This window comes from Ranitomeya imitator, chromosome 1, assembly GCF_032444005.1.
Source record: "Ranitomeya imitator isolate aRanImi1 chromosome 1, aRanImi1.pri, whole genome shotgun sequence".
Taxonomy (NCBI): Eukaryota; Metazoa; Chordata; class Amphibia; order Anura; family Dendrobatidae; genus Ranitomeya; species Ranitomeya imitator.
Genome location: NC_091282.1, coordinates 758,803,445 through 758,826,208, shown reverse-complemented (window position 1 = coordinate 758,826,208; position 22,764 = coordinate 758,803,445). Strand labels below are relative to the sequence as shown.

Sequence of the window (22,764 nt, the reverse complement as noted above, 5' to 3'; positions counted from 1 at the left end):
AATAGTCTGGGCCGCGGCTCATCCCTGATGGGGAAAATACAATTCCCAGCATATTCCGGAGTTGTAGTTTTACTGCAGCTGTAAATACTATAAACCTAACCACTGTCTCCTTATGTGCGAGTAATGGGGGAATATGTATCCCTCATCGTCAAGGTGCTTAAAACGAGTGTCACTCATAGCAAATAGTCAAATTATACGGGGGTATACTATATTAGGTGCAGGGGCTGCAGCCTAAGGGCCTAAAAGGTCCCTGTGGCCCATTTTCAGAAGACCAATACTACTAAAGACCCCCGGAAAGTGAGGGCTCCTATACTAGACTATAGTTACGCCAATGCTCTTATTCTAATATAACACAGAAAATTAAAGTTGCTTTCTGATTGGTTGTTTGGGCGTCTCTACTCCTTTTCTCCTTCGCCTCATTGGGGGACACAGACCATGGGTGTATGCTGCTGCCACCAGGAGGCTGACACTAAGTAATACAAAGAAAAAGTTAGCTCCTCCCCTGCAGTATACACCCTCCTGCTGGCTCCCAGCTAACCAGTTCTTGCTTAGTGTCCGTAGGAGGCACACGGACGGGTCTGCTATTCAGACCCAAAGAACTCTTTTTTTACTGTTTTTTACTTTTTCTACGGTCGAATGGGGCGACGGATTCTTTCATGTTCCGATCTCCTCGAACCATCAACAGGCGAGCACGGGAGTTTTACCTCTCCGTATCCTCTCCTGCGACGTGGGAAGCCACTGCCTGAGCTGATTTTAGGGGCGACGGGCCCCTTCAAGGGCACCGATCTCCCCCCTCCCTTATCAGACGAGCACTGGAGTTTCACCTTCAGTATCCTCTTCTGCAGCCAGGCCTATTGCCGGACATTCAGCCCTGTCCACCAGGTTTTACCCTCGGCTGTACAGAGGCACCTTCCAGCGTGGCGTCCGAGCAGCCCCCACTGCATCACCACTGAAAAAGCGGATGATGGAAGGAGGCTGTTAAGTCCTTCTCAGTCCCTGGCTTACTAGAGGTAGGGATCCTAAGTAAATGACACGCAAACAAGGTATTGTGTGATCATATACAAGGGAAGCCCAGGAGCACATCTCTCTCTCTGGGCTTTGCCCTCCCTTTATATAGAAAAGAATTATTCTTTTACAGACATGCGCACAAGCGCTCATATTTCACTATCTCTTACATAAACAATCTATACCAGTCTTTATCAGTAGAAAGTTACATCATCTGGAAGGTGAATGAAAGGCTGCTATTGAAAGAAGGAATGCACACATGATTACTTCCATAAAAGGAAATGTCAAGTCAGCAGAAATGTATCTTGTTGTAAGCGAGATTTCTCAGGAAGAAGACAAGACGGATTCCTTTAGTTCAGTCTGATCTCCACAATTCCCCCCTTTGACATTTTCTTTTATTTATTTTATTACCACAGGGCCAAAGACAAAGCCTTTATTTGGTATTACACATGTACATGCTTGTATTCAATAAGAGAATCAAATCTAGTATTAATTCTTCCGTTTAACTCTCGCAACCTTTTCTTTGTTTTGCAATAAGTACAGATATTACAAAGGGATAGCAAAATAAGCGCAATAATCAGTATTAGCAAAGGATAACATAAGAGAAGAAGGAAAAAAACTTTATACTCTTGCATCTATTACACAAAGTTTATCTGTGCATACTGAGATACTCTTGAGCACAATCTGGAATAGTACGTATATGACTACAATAATCATAACTATATGTATTATGCTCTGCATAATCCCAGCAACCCACCCACCGATTCCTCTGAACCAGTTGGCTGGGTTAAGAAAAGAAAAGGTATCTGACCACCAGCTATCCTTATTCTGGTCATTGTCTTTGTCATACTGATCTCTGAGTCGTTGTACGTCCTTTAATTTAAATGTCATACTCATAGTACTATTCGGGTCTATATAATGACAGCAGGTGGGTCCGATGATTTGACACATACCCCCTTGTGAGGCAGTTAGGTAATCCAATACCAGGGTATGTTGGTTAGTGACTATTATAAGCTGATTCTGTACAGCTACACTAGTGTTTAGTATATCTAATATATCCCAGATCTGATCATCTAGATAATCCGTGGCTCTAACTAATTTATCCCACATCTGTGTTAACATAGGATAAATAAAAATGGTACTAGCAATTTTGTTAGGAATTCCCATTTGTACTATATGTGGCCTCCCCGAGGGACGTGGTGAGTTATCTGCAGCTCTTTTATACAGTGTGTGCTTGGGCACGGCTTGCATATTCACTTGTTTATTTGAAATTATGAATGTAGCCGGGGTTAGGCGTCCTAATGTACAAGTACCCTTTATAACTACGGGAAGCCATTTATATGCTCCTTCTCCGCATATCCAAAATGTACCTTCAGGCAGATCCCATAGAGCTGAGTGCTGCAATACCAATCTGTGAGCCAAGTCCACAAATCTAGATACATTCTGAAGCATACACCAAGAGGGTTTTTGTCCCAAGGGGCTACAGTACCCGGCTGCGGGATTCCCACATACAGGCATTCCTTTGATATACTCATCGGATTCATTACAAACCAGGTTCCCCGGCTTACTTGTACAACTGTTTGCATCACCTTGGGGGAACAATTTAGAATGTTTCCATTTTCTATTATGTATGTATCTTTCCAATACTACAGGTTTGAAAGCATCAGAGGGGGGGACGGTTGTACTGAAACTAAGCTGTAGATTTTCTGTGGGGACCTGTCCTAAATTAGTTAATCCAGTCTTATTTCTAGGTACCCATTTTCCTCCCCTAAATGCTAAATATTGTAGATGTGTGTTACTCCCTGAGAGATTACCCTGCCACCAAGGAAATTCTACCCATCCCACAATTGGTATGGCGATTGTAGTATTCCACAGCCTAGCATTACCAATTTGGTTGTTGGCCAGGTTGTCTGAACAATTAGGCCAAGCGAATATTTCTTCTGCTAATACGGGAACTGCTAGAAAAGGTATACTTGTGGCTTATACCGGCGAATGGGTACAGATCCAACAATCTGTCAGGGTTTGTGTATTGTTTAACAAGTCATGCACTAATTTTCTATGATGTTGTACGAATCTATTGTTCAAAGGGGCTAGAGAATTCAGTCTATCCCACGCCTCCGTTGAGGTTATCATTATTAACATCAATATCATGAGTTTATACTGCTTTTCTTGCAATGGCTTGCATGTATCCATGATGCCTTTCCTTCAAGCTTGACTGATGTAGGTGTTGTCAACAGGACTTGGAAGGGTCCGTCAAACCTTGGTTCTAGAGCCTTTCTGGTGTGTCTTTTTACATAGACTTGATCACCTGGTTCCAACTTGTGACTTCCTTCTGTGTTGTCAGGATCTGGAAGGGAAGCAAAAACTTGTGCATGCACCTTAGTTAATTGTTTCTGAAGATTTTGCACATAAGAAGTCAATGACTCAATATTTAACACAAGTTGCTGTGGAAAATAACATCCTAAATTGGCAGTCCTGCCAAACAAAATTTCATATGGAGACAGTTTAGTCTTACCCCTTGGGGTATTGCGTATTGAGTAAAGGGCCAGTGAAAGGCATTCTGTCCAAGGCTTTCCTGTTTCAGCCATGGCTTTCTGTATTTTTAATTTTAAAGTTCCATTCATGCGTTCTACCTTACCAGAACTTTGAGGATGATACGGAGTGTGTAACTGACTTTCAACACCCAACATTTTCAGTACATTTTGAAATATTTCTCCAGTGAAATGAGTACCCCTATCTGACTCGATCACTTCAGGGAGACCGTAACGGGGTATCAGTTCGGCAACTAGCTTTACAGCAGTGTTTTTAGCTGAAGCCTTCCGAACTGGATAGGCCTCTGGCCACCCCGAGAACATGTCCACACATACCAACACATACTCATACCCATTACTTTTTGGCAGCTGGATAAAGTCTATTTGTAATCGCTGAAACGGGTAGAGAGGTCGGACGTGGTGCTTCATAGGGGTCTTTGCTGTCTGTCCGGGATTATGTGTCAGGCATATAGCGCATGCAGCACAATAGTCTCTTGCATAGTTGCCAAAACCTGGAGCCAACCAGACTTGCTTTGCCAGTAGTGTCATTGCATTTGCAGACACATGAGTAGGGTGGTGCAGTCCACCAACTACAATCGGATACCAGGCTCTAGGTAGACATATTAGTCCATCTTTCTTCCAAATTCCCGCTTGTTCTTCTGCCCCTTCCTTTTTCCACCTGTCCCTCTCCTCTTCTCCTGCATCTTCCTGTGCTTGTCTCAGTCTATCTTCAGTATTTTCTGTGGGGTTTACAGTATGAACCTGTTGTAAGGGTTTGACAGCTGCTGCTTTGGCTGCTTTATCAGCCCTATCATTTCCCCTAGATTCCCTAGTGTCGAGTCTCACATGTGCAGCTACCTTGATTACTGCTACTTCTTTTGTTTCTTGTGCAGCCTCTAAGATCTGTTTGATCAGAGAAGCATGTTTTACAGGTTGTCCTGACGCTGTCATGTAACCTCTAGCTCTCCAGATTACTCCAAAATCAAACACAATACCATGTGCATACCTAGAATCAGTGTATATATTAGCTGTCTGGTTCTCAGCTATTTTAAGAGCTTCAATCAATGCTGTTAGTTCTGCTTCTTGTGCAGACTGTTTCGGTGGAAGTGGTTCTGCTTTGAGAGTTTCAGATTCTGACACAACTGCATACCCTGTATGGAAGTTACCTGTGTCATCTGCAAACCTACTACCATCTATAAACAGCTCTAAATCTGGATTTTGAAGTGGTGTTTCGGATACATTGGGTAAGCCTACCGTTTCTTGTAAAATGAGCTCTGTACAATCATGTGTGTCTGTAGGGAAAAAATTTGCGTGTGGATCAGTGTCCTTATTCCCCCCTTCAGACTCGAGAGGTAGCAGTGTAGCTATATTGAGAGTCTGAAGCCTAGCAAATGTGATAGTAGAGGGGAGCAACAAAGAACACTGCAGCCGCAAATGTCTGGCCATGGAAATGTGTTTTGGTTGGACCTGGTTTAATATCCCATAAACATCATGTGTAGTTTGAACTGTGAGTGGATACTCTAGGACAATTTCTGATACTTTGTCCAACAATAGTGAGACAGCAACAACTACACGTACACAGGTTGGCGCTGCTCTAGCTACGGGATCTAACCTTGCTGAAAGATATGCAATTGGTCTTTGTTTCCCTGCATGCTTCTGGGTAAGAACTCCTGTAGCATGGGAATCAACTTCTGCAGCCATAAGCTGAAACGGTTTGGTGTAGTCTGGTAGCCCTAACGCTGGAGCTGAAACAAGGGCATCTTTTAATTGTTGGAACGAAATCTGACCTTCTTTTGTCAACAAATAAGGTTCACTTTTTACACAGTCATACAGTGGTTGCATTAGTTGACTGGCATGTATAATCCATTGTCTACAATGAGACACTATTCCTAAAAATGCTCGTAGCTGTTTATGATTTCTAGGCTCATTCATCTGTCTTATTGCTTCAGTTCTTTGTGGTGTAAGATGCTTTTTACCTTGAGAAATGCAATGACCTAGAAAGACCACTTTGGTCTGACAAACTTGTAGCTTTTGTCTATTCACTTTACACCCTTCTTTTTCTAAAAAACATAGTAAACTCACAGTGGACCTTTCTGCAGTTTCTAGATCTGGGCAGCAAAGTAGTAGGTCATCCACATACTGCAAAATTACTACCTGTGGTTCGGGTTCAAACCTCTGAAGGACTGTTTGTAGGGCATTTGAATAAAGAGTAGGGGAGTGTATCATTCCCTGTGGAAGGCGTGTCCACGCCAACTGTTTGCCCTTAAATGTAAATGCAAACAAATGCCAACTATCTTGGTGTAAAGGAACCGAGAAAAATGCATTTGAAAGATCTATTACAGTAAATACTTGAGAACTGGCTGGTATCTGTGATAGTAACGTATTAGGATTGGGTACAACTGGGGTGATTGGATCTAGAACTTTGTTTATTTCTCTTAAATCATGTACCATACGATATTTGGGCATAGAACTCTTATCAAGAGTTCTCTTTTTGACTGGATACAGAGGAGTGTTAGCAGGTGATTGTATCTCTACCAAAACTCCTTTCTCTTTATATCCCTCTATCTGTTTTGTAATCGCTAGTTCCTGCTGGGCCCTCACAGGGTATTGTCTGAGCTGTGGGAGAACAGTTCCTGGTTGCACAGATAGTTTTACAGGAGAGATATGCAATAGTCCCACATCGGTGTCACCCTGTGCCCACAGTGTTTCTGGGACCATTGAGAGGTCTAGATCTGTGGTGTACTCTTTTTCTTCAGCATAATCCTCAAAAGCCTGAATTCTAACATATTGTTCTAATGTTTCTGCATCATCAGGGATAGTCAGTATAACTGTGCCATCTTCCCTAAAATTGATGTTAGCTTCTAATTTCTTTAGGACATCAGTTCCTAACAAACATGTTGGGGCACCTCTGGCATACAAAAATCTGGATGCAAAACATTTAGGTCCTAATGAGACCTCTAGGGGCACAGTATATGGCAGTGTTCGAATTACCCCATCATAACCCTCAGCAAAAGTTGTTTGTTCTGAAATATCTTCCGGATTCGGAAGAAAATCTTGATTCAAAATTGAGGAAGTTGCACCTGTATCTATCAAAAATGGAATCTCTCTCCCCCCCACATTCACCTGTATCATAGGTCTTCTAGCTGGTAGGGAAGTTTGTAACACATCGAGTCAATCTGAATCTGGTATGGGACCATCTATGATGGTAGATTTCTGCTGGTTGTCCGTTTGGGGAGGGTTATTTCTGGGAACAAATTTGCCTGACTTTATATCTGCCAACTTCTTCCTGCACTCTCTTTGGAAATGACCTGGCTTTTTACAGTAGTGGCAAGGAAAGTTGTGTCTCACTCTTCCTCCTGTATTAGCTTGTGCTATTCTAACAGGCTTACGATTCTCTCTCATATCCATGACTATTCCTAAACATCGTTGTTTCACAATATTTGGTTGTTCAATTGTTCTCCAATCTGGAGTAGAGGATTTAAATTTTTCTCTGATTTTCGGATCTAGCCCCTCTATTAATTATTTTGTAAAAAGTCTCCTTACTGAAGCATCAGTCAAATCCAATCCTTCATCCCTAAAGCTATTTTCTAATTCTTGACTATATTCTTCAATACTTTGCCCAAATTTCTGCATAATCACACCCGTAGATCCCCTTTCCCTCTGTTTTTCTCTCATGAAAATTATTAATGCCTCTGTGAACTGGGTACCTGATGCTTCTGTCTGTAAGGCACCCCCTTCTGCCACTGGTCTATTGGGCTGTAGGTGTGTCAATAATTCCTGAAAAAGTCCGGGGGACATTTTCATTCTACATAATTCTTCCCCGTCCGCCCAGACCCCAGCATGAGTCTGCATGATTTGTTGTATGTATTGTGCAAATCGGATGGGATATTGAGTGGGATCAGGCGCATTATGCAGGAGGGACATACCTTCAGCAGGGGACCAAGGAAAATACTGTCGGGTCTGGTGATATCTAGTTCCCATTACCCCGTCAGCACCAGGTTCCCTAAAGGGTCTTGGTACTACCCTAACAGGGGCAAGTACAGCGCCATGTCTAGGTGTACCACAGACTAGGCAATCATTTCTCCAATCTGGATTTTGTTGTCCACAGTGTGAACATACCCATCCTCCTACCCCACCAAGATTGGGATACAAGGCTGGAAATTGTTTTCCTCCTTCTGCTCCTCCAGATGGTACAAATGATTGGGCTTTTGGATCTAGGTAAGGTGGTGGGATTATGTCACAACTTTTTCCCTTCCCCATAATCCATTTGAAAGTGTCTGGATCATACTTCCAATTCTCCTCTTTAGCTGTTTTTGAGACCTCTATCATACAGTGTATGATTTCTTCCCACCCATTGTCTTTGATAATTCCACCTCGTTCTTTACTCAGTCTTTCCCATTCAGTGCTAAACATAAGTGCTTCTGAAATTCCCAATTTTTCTCTTACCCTTCTAATCTGACTTCTGACTGTCTTCCCACATCTTTCCTGTATGATATCTGCTGCTTCCACTTGTCCTAAGACGGTTTTTGTCTGTTTATTTCCCATTTTTCTTTTTTTTTTTTCAATATTAGCTATTTCTACCCCAGGTGACGTTTGGACAATCACTTATCCTAGGTGATGTCTCGTTGCCTTCTCTCCTAGGGAGCTAAAATATTGAAGGGCTGATCTGCTCCATTCTTTCTAATGTGCAGAATGTACTTAAGTGCTATTATGCACGCAAACAGACCCAGCAACACCATACAGATCACAAAACTTTCTGTGTCAGTTAGCATACTTGTCCCAGGCTCATGGACCCGCGTCCTGGGCTCATTCTATCAAACCTTATCCAGAAATGAAGGAGGTTAAGCACTTAAATGAGAGTCAAGCATGGGCGGAGGTCTCCCCGAAAGGACGCAACCACATGACCCAGTTAGGCTGACTTCCGTGTATAAGGCTTATACCCCAACTATTTCGGCTTATTTTTCTACGCACTTTTGCTCTTCTTTCACAACATACCACAACCTTCACTCTGTTCACACACTGCCAGGGACAGGACTCATAAATCTATACAATATAGTAACCCGAGTTTTATAGGTTATGCAAAAAATATAAGCAAAAATATATACATCTGCACTGCTAGATGAGTTGGACCCTGGTGCTTTCCTTACGCTGTGAACATATACCGCATAGAACCTAAAGGAGCCAGATTCTACCACCCGGGGTGCCGCTGTTGCCACAGTTCAATGAAAGTCCAAATAATAGAAAAAAGAAAAAAAGAACAGCGCACTCACCGGTGATGCTTTGGTAGCTTTATTCAGACATCATAACAAACGTTGCAGGGAGGGTAGTGAAACACTACCCTCCCTGCAACGTTTGTTATGATGTCTGAATAAAGCTACCAAAGCATCACCGGTGAGTGCGCTGTTCTTTTTTTCTTTTTTCTATTATTCGAGTTTTATAGGTATCTACTCACTACTAGACTAACCCAGCGTGACACGGCTCATAGAGATCTTTCGGATAATACAAGGCAGATAAAAGAGAACTAATAATGTCTCTTACCTGGCCAGGTTTTTCAGTTCATTTGCCGTCCATTATCCCAGATCTCCATTGTCCGTATCCGCAGGTGAATCTCGAGCAAATACTCTCATCTCGGGTCCCTGTTCGGTGCGCCAAAGAAATGTTAAGTCCTTCTCAGTCCCTGGCTTACTAGAGGTAGGGATCCTAAGTAAATGACACGCAAACAAGGTATTGTGTGATCATATACAGGGGAAGCCCAGGAGCACATCTCTCTCTCTGGGCTTTGCCCTCCCTTTATATAGAAAAGAATTATTCTTTTACAGACATGCGCACAAGCGCTCATATTTCACTATCTCTTACATAAACAATCTATACCAGTCTTTATCAGTAGAAAGTTACATCATCTGGAAGGTGAATGAAAGGCTGCTATTGAAAGAAGGAATGCACACATGATTACTTCCATAAAAGGAAATGTCAAGTCAGCAGAAATGTATCTTGTTGTAAGCGAGATTTCTCAGGAAGAAGACAAGACGGATTCCTTTAGTTCAGTCTGATCTCCACAGAGGCAGACGGTTCCTCTCCACCCCTCTTCTGCAGGGATGGTGGATGGAGGCTCCCCAACCCTGCACCGTCCTATCTACCCGGGCTCAGCTCCTACCTGCAGCATCTGCCACCCCCTCCATATTGGGGTAAGTGCTCCGTGAGATTTGGGTTTTCCGGCGGTCAGAGGAGGGCTCCATAGCGACTGGGTCCCCACAGAGCTTCGCGGCACTTTTCCCCTCAGTCTGCGGGTGCGCGCCGGCCGAAGCCATAAATTTAGTCCCCGGCTTCTGCCCTGTTTAGGCCGCATCCCGGGAAGCCCCGCCCACCGCTTGCTCCCTTCTAGCGGCTCCGCCCCCCTATTCAGGCGCTTCTCGTTCCAGACGAGATCTCGGCGGCCATCTTCTTCCTCCTCCATTGCGGTCACTATTTCTTCTGGAGGGGGCTGCGGCCGGCGGTTTTTCAGCGCTGAAGTCAGCGCTATTCCAGACGGGGGACTCAGAACCTGAGTAAGGTGAATCGCCCCAATATCTCCCCCCCCCCCCCCCCCCCCGGCACGCATCCCGGCAGCATTAAGGGACTAGCTTTCCCTGTTTTTTATATACTTAAGGCTGCAATCTCTGGTGCCCCTGCACACTACAGAATGTATAGTACAGTGTGCAGGCTTGCAAACAGAGAGCTGTGAGTTCCCAGCAATGAAGCTCTCATGACTCGTTCCCTGGTGACTCGTTCCCTGGTGACTCGTTCCCTGGTGACTCGTTCCCTGGTGACTCATTCCCTGGTGACTCGTTCCCTGGTGACTCATTCCCTGGTATTTAATACTCTGCCCGGTAGTCGCTGGGCCCATAGGTGCATCCCCAGCTTTCCATGCCTTTTTATTAAACCCAGGACCAGCATTCCCTGGTCTTAAGGGTCCCCTAGTTTTAAAAGGGTCACATCCCCAGCATTCTCTGCTCTGCCAGAGGCCGGTCTCCTTTTCCTTAGTACTTAATCAGGCCAGTATGCCCTGGTCTTAAAGGCACAGGGCCAGTAGGCACTGGTCTTAAAGGCACATGGCAAGTATGCCCTCGTCTTAAAGGCACATGACCAGCATCCCTGGTCTTAAAGGAGCATGACCAGCATTCTTGTTCTTAAAGGCACATTACCAGCTTTGCTGGTCTTTAAGGCACTTGTTCCAACATTCCTTTCATGACCAGTATTCCTGGTCTTAAAGGCACGTGACCAGCATGCCCTGGTCTTATAGACTCGTGACCAGTATCCCCTGGTCTTAAAGACACGTGTCCAGTATACCCTGGTCTTAAAGGCACATGACCAGTATGCCCTTGTCTTAAAGGCACGTGACCAGTATTTCCTGGTCTTAAAGGCACATGACCAGTATGCCCTGGTCTTAAAGGCACGTGACCAGTATCCCCTGGTCTTAAACACTATAACCAGTAGGCCCTGGTCTTAAAGGCACATGACTAGTACGTCCTGGTTTTTCAAAGCCATGACCAGTATGCCCTGGTCTTAAAGGCACGTGACCAGTATCCCCTGGTCTTAAAAGCAATAACCAGTATGCCCTGGTCTTAAAGGCACATGACTAGTACGTCCTGGTTTTCAAGGCACATGACCAGTATGCCCTGGTCTTAAAGGCACGTGACCAGTATCCCCTGGTCTTAAAAGCAATAACCAGTATGCCCTGGTCTTAAAGGCACATGACTAGTACGTCCTGGTTTTCAAGGCACATGACCAGTATGCCCTGGTCTTAAAGGCTCATGTCCAGTATGCCCTGCCTTTTAAAGGCACACGACCAGTATGCCCTGGTCTTTAAGGCACGTGACCATTATGCCCTGGACTTAAAGGCTCAGGACCAGTACGCCCTGGTCCTAAACGCAAATGACCAGCATACCCTGGTTTTAAGGGCACATGACCATTATCTCCTGGATTTCAGCATGCCCTGCTTTTAAAGGCACATGAACAGTATGTCATCTTACAAAAGGCACAAGACCAGTATTCCCTGGTCTTAAAGGCTCATGGCCAGTAACCCCTAGCATTAAAGGCGCATGACCAGTATTTACTGGTCTTAAGGGCACATCATCTATCCTAAGCTGGTCACCCTAACTGAGCTCTAGAGCACTCACATGCTCCCTCTCCTACAATGGGAGCCGTCGGCTAGCAGGGGCCGCAAGTATTCTAGAAAAACGTACAGGTTCTAGAAAATCTCCATCAACATTTGACGGTGATGCACTGGAAGACCTCTAAGTAGGATACCATACCTGGTCGGAATTTTATGGGCGACGGGTCCCTTAAAGGGCTCCGATTTCCCCCCACACCTTCAACAGACGAGCACACGGAGTGTCGCCTCCATGTATCTTCTTCTGCATCCAGGTCTATCGCCACAACCTGCCCTGTCCACTCGGAAACCTCAATTCTGGGGATGTGGCGTCCACATTTGTGGCGTCCCAACAAGGAGGTTTTCCCCCCTTTGTATCAGATGCAAGAAAGTGGACGATTCCTCTCCACTTCCCTGTTAAGAAGATGGTGGATCGAGGTTTTTCCTTATTTTCTTCTCTGCACGACGATGGCAGAGACCTGCTGGTTACAGTCCCGCATTCTGTCACTTGGCAGACTCGCCGGGCAGAATTTCTTGCGGTATTCCTACCAGTATCCTGGCAGGTGTATCATCAATTAAGATTCCACAGATGGTCGGATAGCAAATCTAGTTCGTTCCGTCTTGTGGTTTCGGGTTCAGCGCTCTACCCTTCCTTAGCCGCCACATGGGTTGCTTGACCAAAGGGAGAGAATGAAAGTCTCCGGGTCCCAGACCTTATCTACTTCGTTCCACAGTATAGCTGGCCAATCAAATCTTCTGAGCGGGAGACTAGCAAGGGATCGTATCTCTTTTTCAGGCTCAACCAGCAGTGGAAGCATTGGCCAGGACAGTCTAGATCTAAGGGATCTTGGTTCCAAAATGGAGGGAATGAAAAGTATCTCCATTCCTGGACCCCAAACTTCTAACAACCTTTGACAGGGCCCTTTCTTTTTTCGGATGGAGTTCCTCCGCTCAGCCACTTCTTCAACAGAGAAACGTGGTTGTTTTCTGGCATCCATCGTCATTCGGGATTCTTACCCTCACATACCTATTTCTCCTCTCTACTATAATCTCTTCGCCTTTCCATTCGCGAACAGTATTTTCACGACCTGGCCCTTCTGCCTGGCTACCACACCAGAGTGGTCGCAAGGGTCATGACGGTTGTCATGTTCTTCTTGCACCTTAGAAGCATGGTCCTCCTGCCCTATTTGGTCGACTTTGTAGCTGCTCTCCTAGGACTACGCTGAGTCGTCCATATCACTTGCAATTACCTCTCTATTGGGCTAGCAGCTAAACTTAGACAAGTTTTTTTTTTTTTTTTCCTCATTCTCAGCCCAGCAGATCCTCTTTGAGGATGATCCTGCCCAAGAAGGATGGTTATTCTCTCTCGGGTCTAGGTCGTGGCCCTTCTACAGGGAGCTTGCGCACTCGATCTCTCATTCCCTCGGTTCTTTCAATTCGCTAGGAGGGTTCTGAGGGAAAGGACGTCTACGGAAGCAGTTTCCTTCGCTGCGCTCGTTTTCTGCAAGTCTATCAGGCTCTCAAAGGGTAGTCTCTGAGCTCCTTTCTCTTCCAGAGCCTTCTCCTGGCCCAAAGGCTATTGGGAGATACCATTGCCAGTTTTCTTCTCCCGATCATCTCTCTGTAGATCCGAACGGTACGGCTATTCCTTCAGCAGGCCCTCTGCCTTCTGGCGGGTCTTCAGTTGGATAATGCCTCGGCTGTGCCCCAAGTTAGCCATCTAGCAAGTACCCTCAGTCAAGCGCCATGGCTAAGGTACCTCGCACTCTCTGATGGGCCGAGTTCTATCTTCGGTGATCTCAACAGTACATTCCCTGGAGTAGAACACTGGGCGGCAGACATATTCAGCCGTCCGGGTTTTTCCTCAAGTGAGTGGGAACTTCACTCGGAAATCTTCCATCGGACCTGCCTTCACTGGAGTACTCCAGAGGTAGTTCGGATGGCGTCCAAACTGAACGCCAATGTACTCCAGTTCATGGTTTGGCCTCGCGATCCAAGACCATTGCAGTGCATGATCTATTCTTCCATGGTACCAATTTCCATAACCCCTCTTCCACTGCGTCTGAAACCTTTTCAGAAGCGGGTAGGGCCCCAGTGATCCCGGGAGACCCGCACTGACCATGTCGGGTTTTTTTCTCGCTTGCGGTACTAGTATTTTTCCGGCTTATTGTCTCAAGCTGGAAATATGGTCTTTCTTGCAGGCCTCAACCTGTAGTTCTTCCCTACCGCGTACCGTTAAATCCGTGGGACCTTAATGGTCCTGGGCATCTTACAGTGGACTCTTTTTCTGATCCGGATAAACTTTTCTATCAGGGAGGGTCTCTCCCCTTCTTTCTCTGCACTCTTGTCCTCCTGATGAGTCTTCAGATCTCGACGCTCTGTTCTTTATCTTTTTTCCTTATTACCTTCAAGGCAAGGTTGCCCTCTAGCCATCTCCTTCCCTCGTTGCCAAGGGGTATTATATCTCCACTGTTGCAGGGGCATCGTCCTCTCATCTCCTTCGGCTCTAGTCCACAAAGCGGAATGGGTTCTCCATAATCTGGAAGAAGCGAGTGCTCCGAGTGGGTACGTATCGAGGACGACGTCCTTCCAAAGGTTGGACATTTTACTCGGGTTTTTCGATGGTAAGTAGGCTTCCTGACTGTCATAGGAAGGGTTTAGCCGTTTTTCTTCGGCCACGTTAGCCTGGTGGATTCTTTTCTCCATCCAGGAGTCCTTTCGCGCTAGATGCCAGCCTATCTCCCTGTCTGAGGGCTCTAGGCGCCAGACGTCGGCAAGCACGACCGCAGGCTTGCGAATTCCTCCAGGCCGCATGCATTCTTGAAGCACTATAATTCACTCACTTCCACAGATGTGAGTCTGGGCAGGTGGACTTTGCAGGCCGCGGTGGCGCACTTGTAAGTAGCGGCTACACGGCCTGAAGTGATGTTGTCCCCACCCAGGGACTGCTTTGGGACGTCCCATGGTCTGTGTCCCCCAATGAGGCGAAGGAGAAATAGGGATTTTTGTGTACTCACCGTAAAATCCTTTTCTCCGAGCCATTCATTGGGGGACACAGCTCCCACCCTGTTATTAGCTTATGCTTTGTTTTTATCTTTTGATATGTTATACTCTTATATATAATGTGACATGCTTTACGCTTATATGTCGTTATTGATCTCCTACTGCTTTTGCACCGAACTGGTTAGCTGGGAGCCAGCAGGAGGGTGTATACTGCAGGGGAGGAGCTAACTTTTTCTTTGTATTACTTAGTGTCAGCCTCCTGGTGGCAGCAGCATACACCCATGGTCTGTGTCCCCCAATGAATGGCTCGGAGAAAAGGATTTTACGGTGAGTACACAAAAATCCCTATTTTCCATGGGCAACATTTTGTAAATCGCTTTTATTGCACAGTGTGGAAAGTTATTGGTGGTTTTCTTTTTTACTTAGGTATGAAGAATTTCACCCATTCCTCTTCACGCAGCACAGAAACTGCCCTTATGTGGAATTTGACACATTTGATAAGGTTTGTCCACAGTCTGCAGACCACAGCTTCATGTAGTAAGGGGTAGGTGGGCACCTCAGCACATGCATTGGATTGGATTTTGGATAGTGGCACAGCACAGGTTGGCCTCCGCTACTTTAGCTTTGGATGGTGAAACCCCCACATACAGAGGCGTAACTATAGTGGGTGGAGGGTTTGCAGTTGCCCCTGACTCTGGAGTGTGCTATATGGCGGGGCACTAGAAGTCCCTTTGGCCCTTATGAAAAGAACAATATTAATAAAGACTTGTGATCGTTCTGTTGGACATTTTTGCTTTGGGGCCCATGAGCTTGGAGTTACGCCTTTGTCCTCAGAGATGCCCTTTCTACAGTCACTGCAGCATGATCATACAAAGGAGTGGGCAATCAAGCCAAAGAGAAGGGGCACAAAGATGCACACATCTTGCTGCTATAGAAGAACACCGTGGTGCATTAATGACATTTTGTGATTTGCACTGGATCTGTCTTCTCTAGATTGATCCCAATTTCAGCAGGGACTGTCTACAGTATTTCACGGACTTATTGCATATATACATGTGCCTCAATTATACATCCGTTTGATTTAAGGCGCAGTCAGACGGACGAATAAATTGGCCTGATATTGGACCGCAGTGCACGGACAGGCCGGCAGCTCTCCCTACCTGAGTGTGACAGCTTCATGTATTTCTATGCAGCTGTCAATCTCGGGTGGGAAAAGCTGCCAGCCTGTCCATGCACTGCGGGCTGATCTTGCTCCAATGTATACGGTCGTCTGACTGCCTCTTTTAAGTGCTATTCCGACATTTGGTGACGTCCCACGTACTGATACCACACGATGGCATACACTATTTACAGATATCATGCTCAGTATAGTCGGCTGCCCTGTTCTAATGAAGACACAAATCAGAAGGTATAAGTAGATGTGAAGTTGTCTGCCTCACTAGTCTCCTGATGTGGGAGTGAGTGGAGCCAGAATATCCCTTTAAGAGATAGTCTATCATTTAAAAAAAGGTATTTTTTTCCTTTTTGTCCTTAAAGGCAGTTGATGAATTTTACTCCAAGCTAGAAGGTCAGAAGATTGATTTGAAAGCTTTACAACAGGTATACATCATTTTTGATTATTTTTTATTCTTACGTGTTGTAAAATGTGTTTACTTGAGAATCTCCAGGCATAGGACTGCACAAGTCTAGTTTTGCTCTTTTGACTTTTCTTCCTCAGGAGAAACAAGCACTAAAAAAATTGGACAACGTCCGTAAAGACCACGAGCAGCGGCTGGAATCTCTGCACTTTGCCCAGGTACGTGTTCCTCCACGTTGCCGGCACGTGGCCACGAGGCATAATGTCTCATCATCATGTCGTTCGTGAACTTGTAGGAAACTGACAAAGCCAAAGGAGAGCTCATCGAAATGAACCTGAACATCGTGGATCGCGCAGTGCAAATTGTACGCAGCGCCTTAGCCAATCAGATCGACTGGACAGAGATTGGGGTCATCGTGAAGGAGGCGCAGGCTCAGGGAGACCCCGTTGCCCTCGCCATCAAGGAGCTAAAGCTGAAGACAAATCACATCACCATGCTGTTGAAGTAAGAAAGCATGCTCCTGTAACTAGAGGGGTCCAAAGGTGGGACTGCCTTCTATGCTGGGTCATTATGTCCTCTTCTATAAGGGACTAGATGGTGGCCCGATTCTAACGCATCGGGTATTTTAGAATATGCATGTCCACGTAGTATATTGCACAGCCCACGTAGGATATTGGCCAGCCACGTATTATATTGCCCAGCCACGTAGTATTCAGCACAGAGCCACGTAGTATTCAGCACAGAGCCACGTAGTATATTGCCCAGTCACGTAGTATATTGCCCAGCCACGTAGTATATTGCCCAGTCACGTAGTATATTGCCCAGTCACGTAGTATATTGCCCAGCCACGTAGTATATTGCCCAGCCACGTAGTATATTGCCCAGCCACGTAGTATATTGCCCAGCCACGTAGTATATTGCCCAGCCACGTAGTATATTGCCCAGCCACGTAGGTATATAACACAGCCCACGCAGTATTTAGCAGTGTGTGCACCATATCCCTGTTAAAAAAAAAAAAAAAAAAAAAAAAGTAATTAAAATAAAAAATAGTTATATACTCACCCCTGGGGCGAAGCTGTGTGATGCGGCCGCCATCTTCCGTTCCCAAGATGCATTGCGAATTTACCCAGATGACTTAGCGGTCTCGCTTCTGGGTAAGTTCGCAATCCATCTCTGGGAACGGAAGATGGCGGCCGGCGCAAGCGGCTCAGCGGACAACGGAGGGTGAGTATAGCAGGTTTTTTGTTTTTTTATTATTTTTAACATTACATCTTTTTACTATTGATGCTGCCTATGCAGCATCAATAGTAAAAACTTGGTCACACAGGGTTAATAGCGTCGGATACTGAGTGCGTTACCGGCGGCATAACGCGGTCCGTTACCGCTGGCATTAACCCTGTGAGCGGTCACTGGAGGGGAGTATGGAGCGGGTACTGACTGCGGGGAGTATGGAGCGGGTGTCGGGGACACTGACTGCGGAGAGTATGGAGTGGAGCGCCGGGGACACTGACTGCAGGAAGTATGGAGCGGAGGAGCGCCGGGGACACTGACTGCAAGGAGCGGGGAGTATGGAGCGGAGCGCCGGGGACACTGACTGCGGGGAGTATGGAGCAGGCGGCGGGCACTGTGACTGTAAGGGAGGGACTAATCGGACTGTACCCGTCGCTGATTGGTCGCGGCAGCCATGACAGGCAGCTGCCTAGACCAATCAGCGACGCGGGGGATTTCCGTTACGGAAGTTGAGGACAAAAAGACGAAAGTACCCCTTAGACAATATATATATATATATATATATATATCCTATAGGTCTAGTGTAAGGCAGAAAATATAGTCGAATGGCCATGCTGATGGTGTTATTGATGCTACTGACCAATATCTATCACCAGGGACTTGTGTATGGCTACAAGGTCAATAAAAAATATATGCTTATAACTTAGTTCTTTTTGCTATATGTAGAAATCCATACACGCTGTCTGAAGAAGAGGATGCGGAGGAAGACGAGAAACAGGAAATCGATGAGCCAAAAGGAAAGAAAAAAAAGGGCAAAAACAAACAGCAACCAAAGAAAACGCAGAAGAACAAACCCACGCTGGTGGATGTGGACCTCAGCTTGTCCGCCTATGCCAACGCCAAAAAGTAAGTCTGACACCCATCCAATAAGAAGGCTGGTGTGCCATACTGCCCCTAGAGGCCACATGTATGGAGCCGGCAGATGTTCCTCTCATGTATGTATCTGCAGGTATTATGATCACAAGCGACACGCAGCCAAGAAAACTCAGAAAACGGTGGAAGCGGCAGAAAAGGTGAAATCTATTAGATTGTAACTGCTCAAGGCTGCAGCATAAGTTAGGATTGAAAAGCTCAAAACCTTCCTCTTTACGTCACAGGCATTCAAGTCGGCAGAAAAGAAAACCAAACAGACACTGAAAGAAGTGCAGACTGTCAGCACCATTCAGAAAGCCCGGAAAGTGTACTGGTAAGACCACCACAAATCAATGTATAGGATTGGGGGTGGTCGTACTGTGGCCAATGTGACTATCCAGCCCCAATGCTAAGGGTATGTGCACACGTTGCAGATTTAGCCCTGGGGATCCGCAGCAGTTTTCCATGCAGTTTACAGTACCATGTAAACCTATGGAAAAACAAATCCGCAGTGCACATGCTGCGGAAAATTCTGCGCAGAAACGTATCGGTTTATTTTCCGCAGCATGTCAATTATTTGTGCAGAATCTGCAGCGTTTTTACACCTATTTCATTGTAGGAATCCACAGGTTTTAAAATTCAGGCGAAATCTGCACAAAATTCCCAGGGAATCTGCAGGTAAAACGCAGGTCATTTTACCTGTGGATTTTGCAAAATCCGCGCAGAAAAATCCACAATGGAATCTGCAACATGTGCACATACCCTAACTGTGCTCCGAGACTTAGGTTGGACTTGATTCCTGGCACTGTCACAGCATGTAAATTAGGATAGGATTGTGGGGGACACAATGGGGGGCACCGTAGTATATGCGCTGTTTGCAATGTTCGTACCTTCAGTTCTTGTTATATTATAGTTATTTGTTCATCATCAGGTTTGAGAAATTCCTCTGGTTTATCAGCTCTGAAAATTACCTGGTCATAGCAGGAAGAGACCAGCAGCAGAATGAGATGATTGTGAAGAGATACCTGCGGCCTGGTGAGCAGCCTCTCTATTCTTCAGCATTGGATTATATGTCTGCTATATACTGTGTGTATATGCAGAATAAGTCCTAACTATGTCTGGGTCACACGAACACTGTGATCACCTTATTGTCTGTTTCCAAATTGTGTATCGCAGAGATTTACATGCACACGAGAAAAACTACTGGTGATTGCCAACACCGTTACGAGGAGAAAATCTGTTTTATTTCCGGGAAGACACATTCTTATATAAGTTATCACTTGCCACACTGATTGTTAGTAAATCCCCCCCAACTTCTCCTCCATCAGGAGGACTTTAATCAATATTCATTAGCTTTTATGATTCTGTTTTCCTCCTAAGCTTTCCTTCATTCTTTATTAATATAAAGTGGACATTCTATCATATCAAAGTCCACATAAGTGTTCTAAAACTACTGACAGGTATGATTTCTAGCACGTAGACACATAATCAGTCTCTTTGATTCATAATGTTCATATAAGCATCCATTTTGTATGTATACATGGATTTTGGATCTCTTCAATCCATTACATATCCTTAACAGCCCTTCAGTGGAGATATCCAAATCAAAACCCTATTCTTGTTGAGCCTATCGATCTGTCATAGTGCATTAATGGTTGTTTCACCACTTACAAGACGACCCATCTTTAGTAGATAGACCCCCTCTTAACGGACTTGTGCAGAAGGAAGTCAGATCCCACTCTTTCCTTCATCAGCATGTCTCAGGCAGGCATATTCTATGGGAGGTGGATATGGCTTTCCTCTCATGGTTTCACAACAGCATCTTTCATCGATAGGATCCTCGAAGTCGGCGTGCATGGGCATCACTGTGGTTTCCATAGTTTTCATCATCATTTTCTTAATGCATGGAGCTACATAACATAGAATTAAGGCTCATACAATCAAAACAGAATAGCTACTCCAAATTTCTCCCTCGCCTCATTGGCAGACACAGATCGTGGGTGTATGCTGCTGCCACTAGGAGGCTGACACTAAGTACTACAAAGAAAGTTAGCTCCTCCCCTGCAGTATACACCCTCCTGCTGGCTCTCAGCTAACCAGTTCTTGCTTAGTGTCCGTAGGAGGCACACGGACGGGTCTGCTATTAATAAAACTCTTTATTTGATTTTTACCTTTTACATTTTTGATTTTACTTTCTACAACGAAGGGGCAACTGATCCTTTCAAGGTTCCGATCTCCCCGAACCATCAACAGGCGAGCACGGAGAGTGTCGCCTCTCCGTATCCTCTCCTGCGACGTGGGATGCCACGCCTGGGCTGATTCTTAGGGGCGATGGGTCCCTTCAAGGATACCGATCTTACCGCAACCTGAACGGACGAGCACATGGAGTGTCGCCTCCACGTACCCTCTTCCCCAGCCAGGCCTAATGTCGGACAACTGGCGCTGTCCACCCGGGGGCTGAACTCCGTGGATGTACAGAGGCCCCTCTGTATGGCATCCGAGCAGCCCCCACTGTCCCACCACTGTTAACCCCTTTCTGACATCGGACGTACTATCCTGTCGAGGTGGGGTGGGCCCCCATGACCACGGACGGGATAGTACGTCCAGCGCGATCGGCGGTGCTCACGGGGGGAGCGCGGCCGATCGCGGCCGGGTGTCAGCTGCCTATCGCAGCTGACATCCGGCACTATGTGCCAGGAGCGGTCACGGACCGCTCCCGGCACATTAACCCCTGGCACACCGCGATCAAAGATGATCGCGATTTGCCGGCGGTGCAGGGAAGCATTGCGCAGGGAGGGGGCTCCCTGCGGGCTTCCCTGAGCCCCCCGCAGCAACGCGATGTGATCGCGTTGCTGCGAGGGTCTTACCTCCCTCCCTGCTTGTTCCAGGCCCGGATCCAAGATGGCCGCGGATCCGGGTCCTGCAGGGAGGGAGGTGGCTTCACAGAGCCTGCTCAGAGCAGGCACTGTGAAGCAGCCTGCACTGCTCTCAGATCTGTGATCTGACAGAGTGCTGTGCACACTGTCAGATCACTGATCTGTGATGTCCCCCCCTGGGACAATGTAAAAAAGTTAAAAAAAATTTTACAAAATGTGTAAAAAAAAAAAAAATAAAAAAAATATTCCTAAATAATGAAAAAAAAAAAAAAATATTATTCCCCTAAATACATTTCTTTATCTAAATTAAAAAAACAAACCAATAAAAGTACACATATTTAGTATCGCCGCATCCGTAACGGCCCGACCTATAAAACTGGCCCACTAGTTAACCCCTTCAGTAAACACCGTAAGAAAAAAAAAAACGAGGCAAAAAACAACGCTTTATTATCATACCGCCGAACAAAAAGTGGAATAACACGCGATCAAAAAGACAGATATAAATAACCATGATACCGCTGAAAGCGTCATCTTGTCCCGCAAAAAACGAGCCGCCATACAGCATCATCAGCAAAAAAAAAAAAAGTTATAGTCCTGAGAATAAAGCGATGCAAAAATAATTATTTTTGCTATAAAATAGTTTTTATCGTATAAAAGCGCCAAAACATAAAAAAATGATATAAATGAGGTGTCGCTGTAATCGTACTGACCCGAAGAATAAAACTGATTTATCAATTTTACCAAACGCGGAACGGTATAAACGCCTCCCCCAAAAGAAATTCATGAATAGCTGGTTTTTGGTCATTCTGCCTCACAAAAATCGGAATAAAAAGCGATCAAAAAATGTAACGTGCCCGAAAATGTTACCAATAAAAACGTCACCTCGTCCTGCAAAAAACAAGACCTCACATGACTCTGTGAACCAAAATATGGAAAAATTATAGCTCTCAAAATGTGGCAACGCAAAAAATATTTTTTGCAATAAAAAGCGTCTTTCAGTGTGTGACGGCTGCCAATCATAAAAATCCGCTAAAAAACCCGCTATAAAAGTAAATCAAACCCCCCTTCATCACCCCCTTAGTTAAGGAAAAATTAAAAAAATGTATTTATTTCCATTAGGGCTAGGGTTAGGGCTACAGTTAGGGTTGGGGCTAAAGTTAGGGTTAGGGTTTGGATTACATTTGCGGTTGGGAATAGGGTTGGGATTAGGGTTAGGGGTGTGTCAGGGTTAGAGGTGTGGTTAGGGTTACTGTTGGGATTAGGGTTAGGGGTGTGTTTGGATTAGGGTTTCAGTTATAATTGGGGGGTTTCCACTGTTTAGGCACATCAGGGGCTCTCCAAACGCGACATGGCGTCCGATCTCAATTCCAGCCAATTCTGCGTTGAAAAAGTAAAACAGTGCTCCTTCCCTTCCGAGCTCTCCCGTGTGCCCAAACAGGGGTTTACCCCAACATATGGGGTATCAGTGTACTCAGGACAAATAGGACAACAACTTTTGGGGT

General features: G+C 45.6%; 1 protein-coding gene across 1 annotated transcript in view; it reads left to right on the top strand.

Moving 5' to 3' along the window:
* The window catches only part of NEMF (nuclear export mediator factor), a 138,342-nt gene that overhangs the window by 5,174 nt on the left and 110,404 nt on the right, over positions 1 to 22,764 (top strand). Inside the window, exons 10-17 of the mRNA XM_069735209.1 lie at positions 15,094 to 15,169; positions 16,204 to 16,266; positions 16,385 to 16,462; positions 16,540 to 16,748; positions 18,201 to 18,380; positions 18,484 to 18,547; positions 18,632 to 18,720; positions 19,318 to 19,421. Of these exons, the coding sequence (XP_069591310.1) occupies positions 15,094 to 15,169; positions 16,204 to 16,266; positions 16,385 to 16,462; positions 16,540 to 16,748; positions 18,201 to 18,380; positions 18,484 to 18,547; positions 18,632 to 18,720; positions 19,318 to 19,421 (863 nt within the window). The remainder of the gene's footprint in view (positions 1 to 15,093; positions 15,170 to 16,203; positions 16,267 to 16,384; positions 16,463 to 16,539; positions 16,749 to 18,200; positions 18,381 to 18,483; positions 18,548 to 18,631; positions 18,721 to 19,317; positions 19,422 to 22,764) is intronic.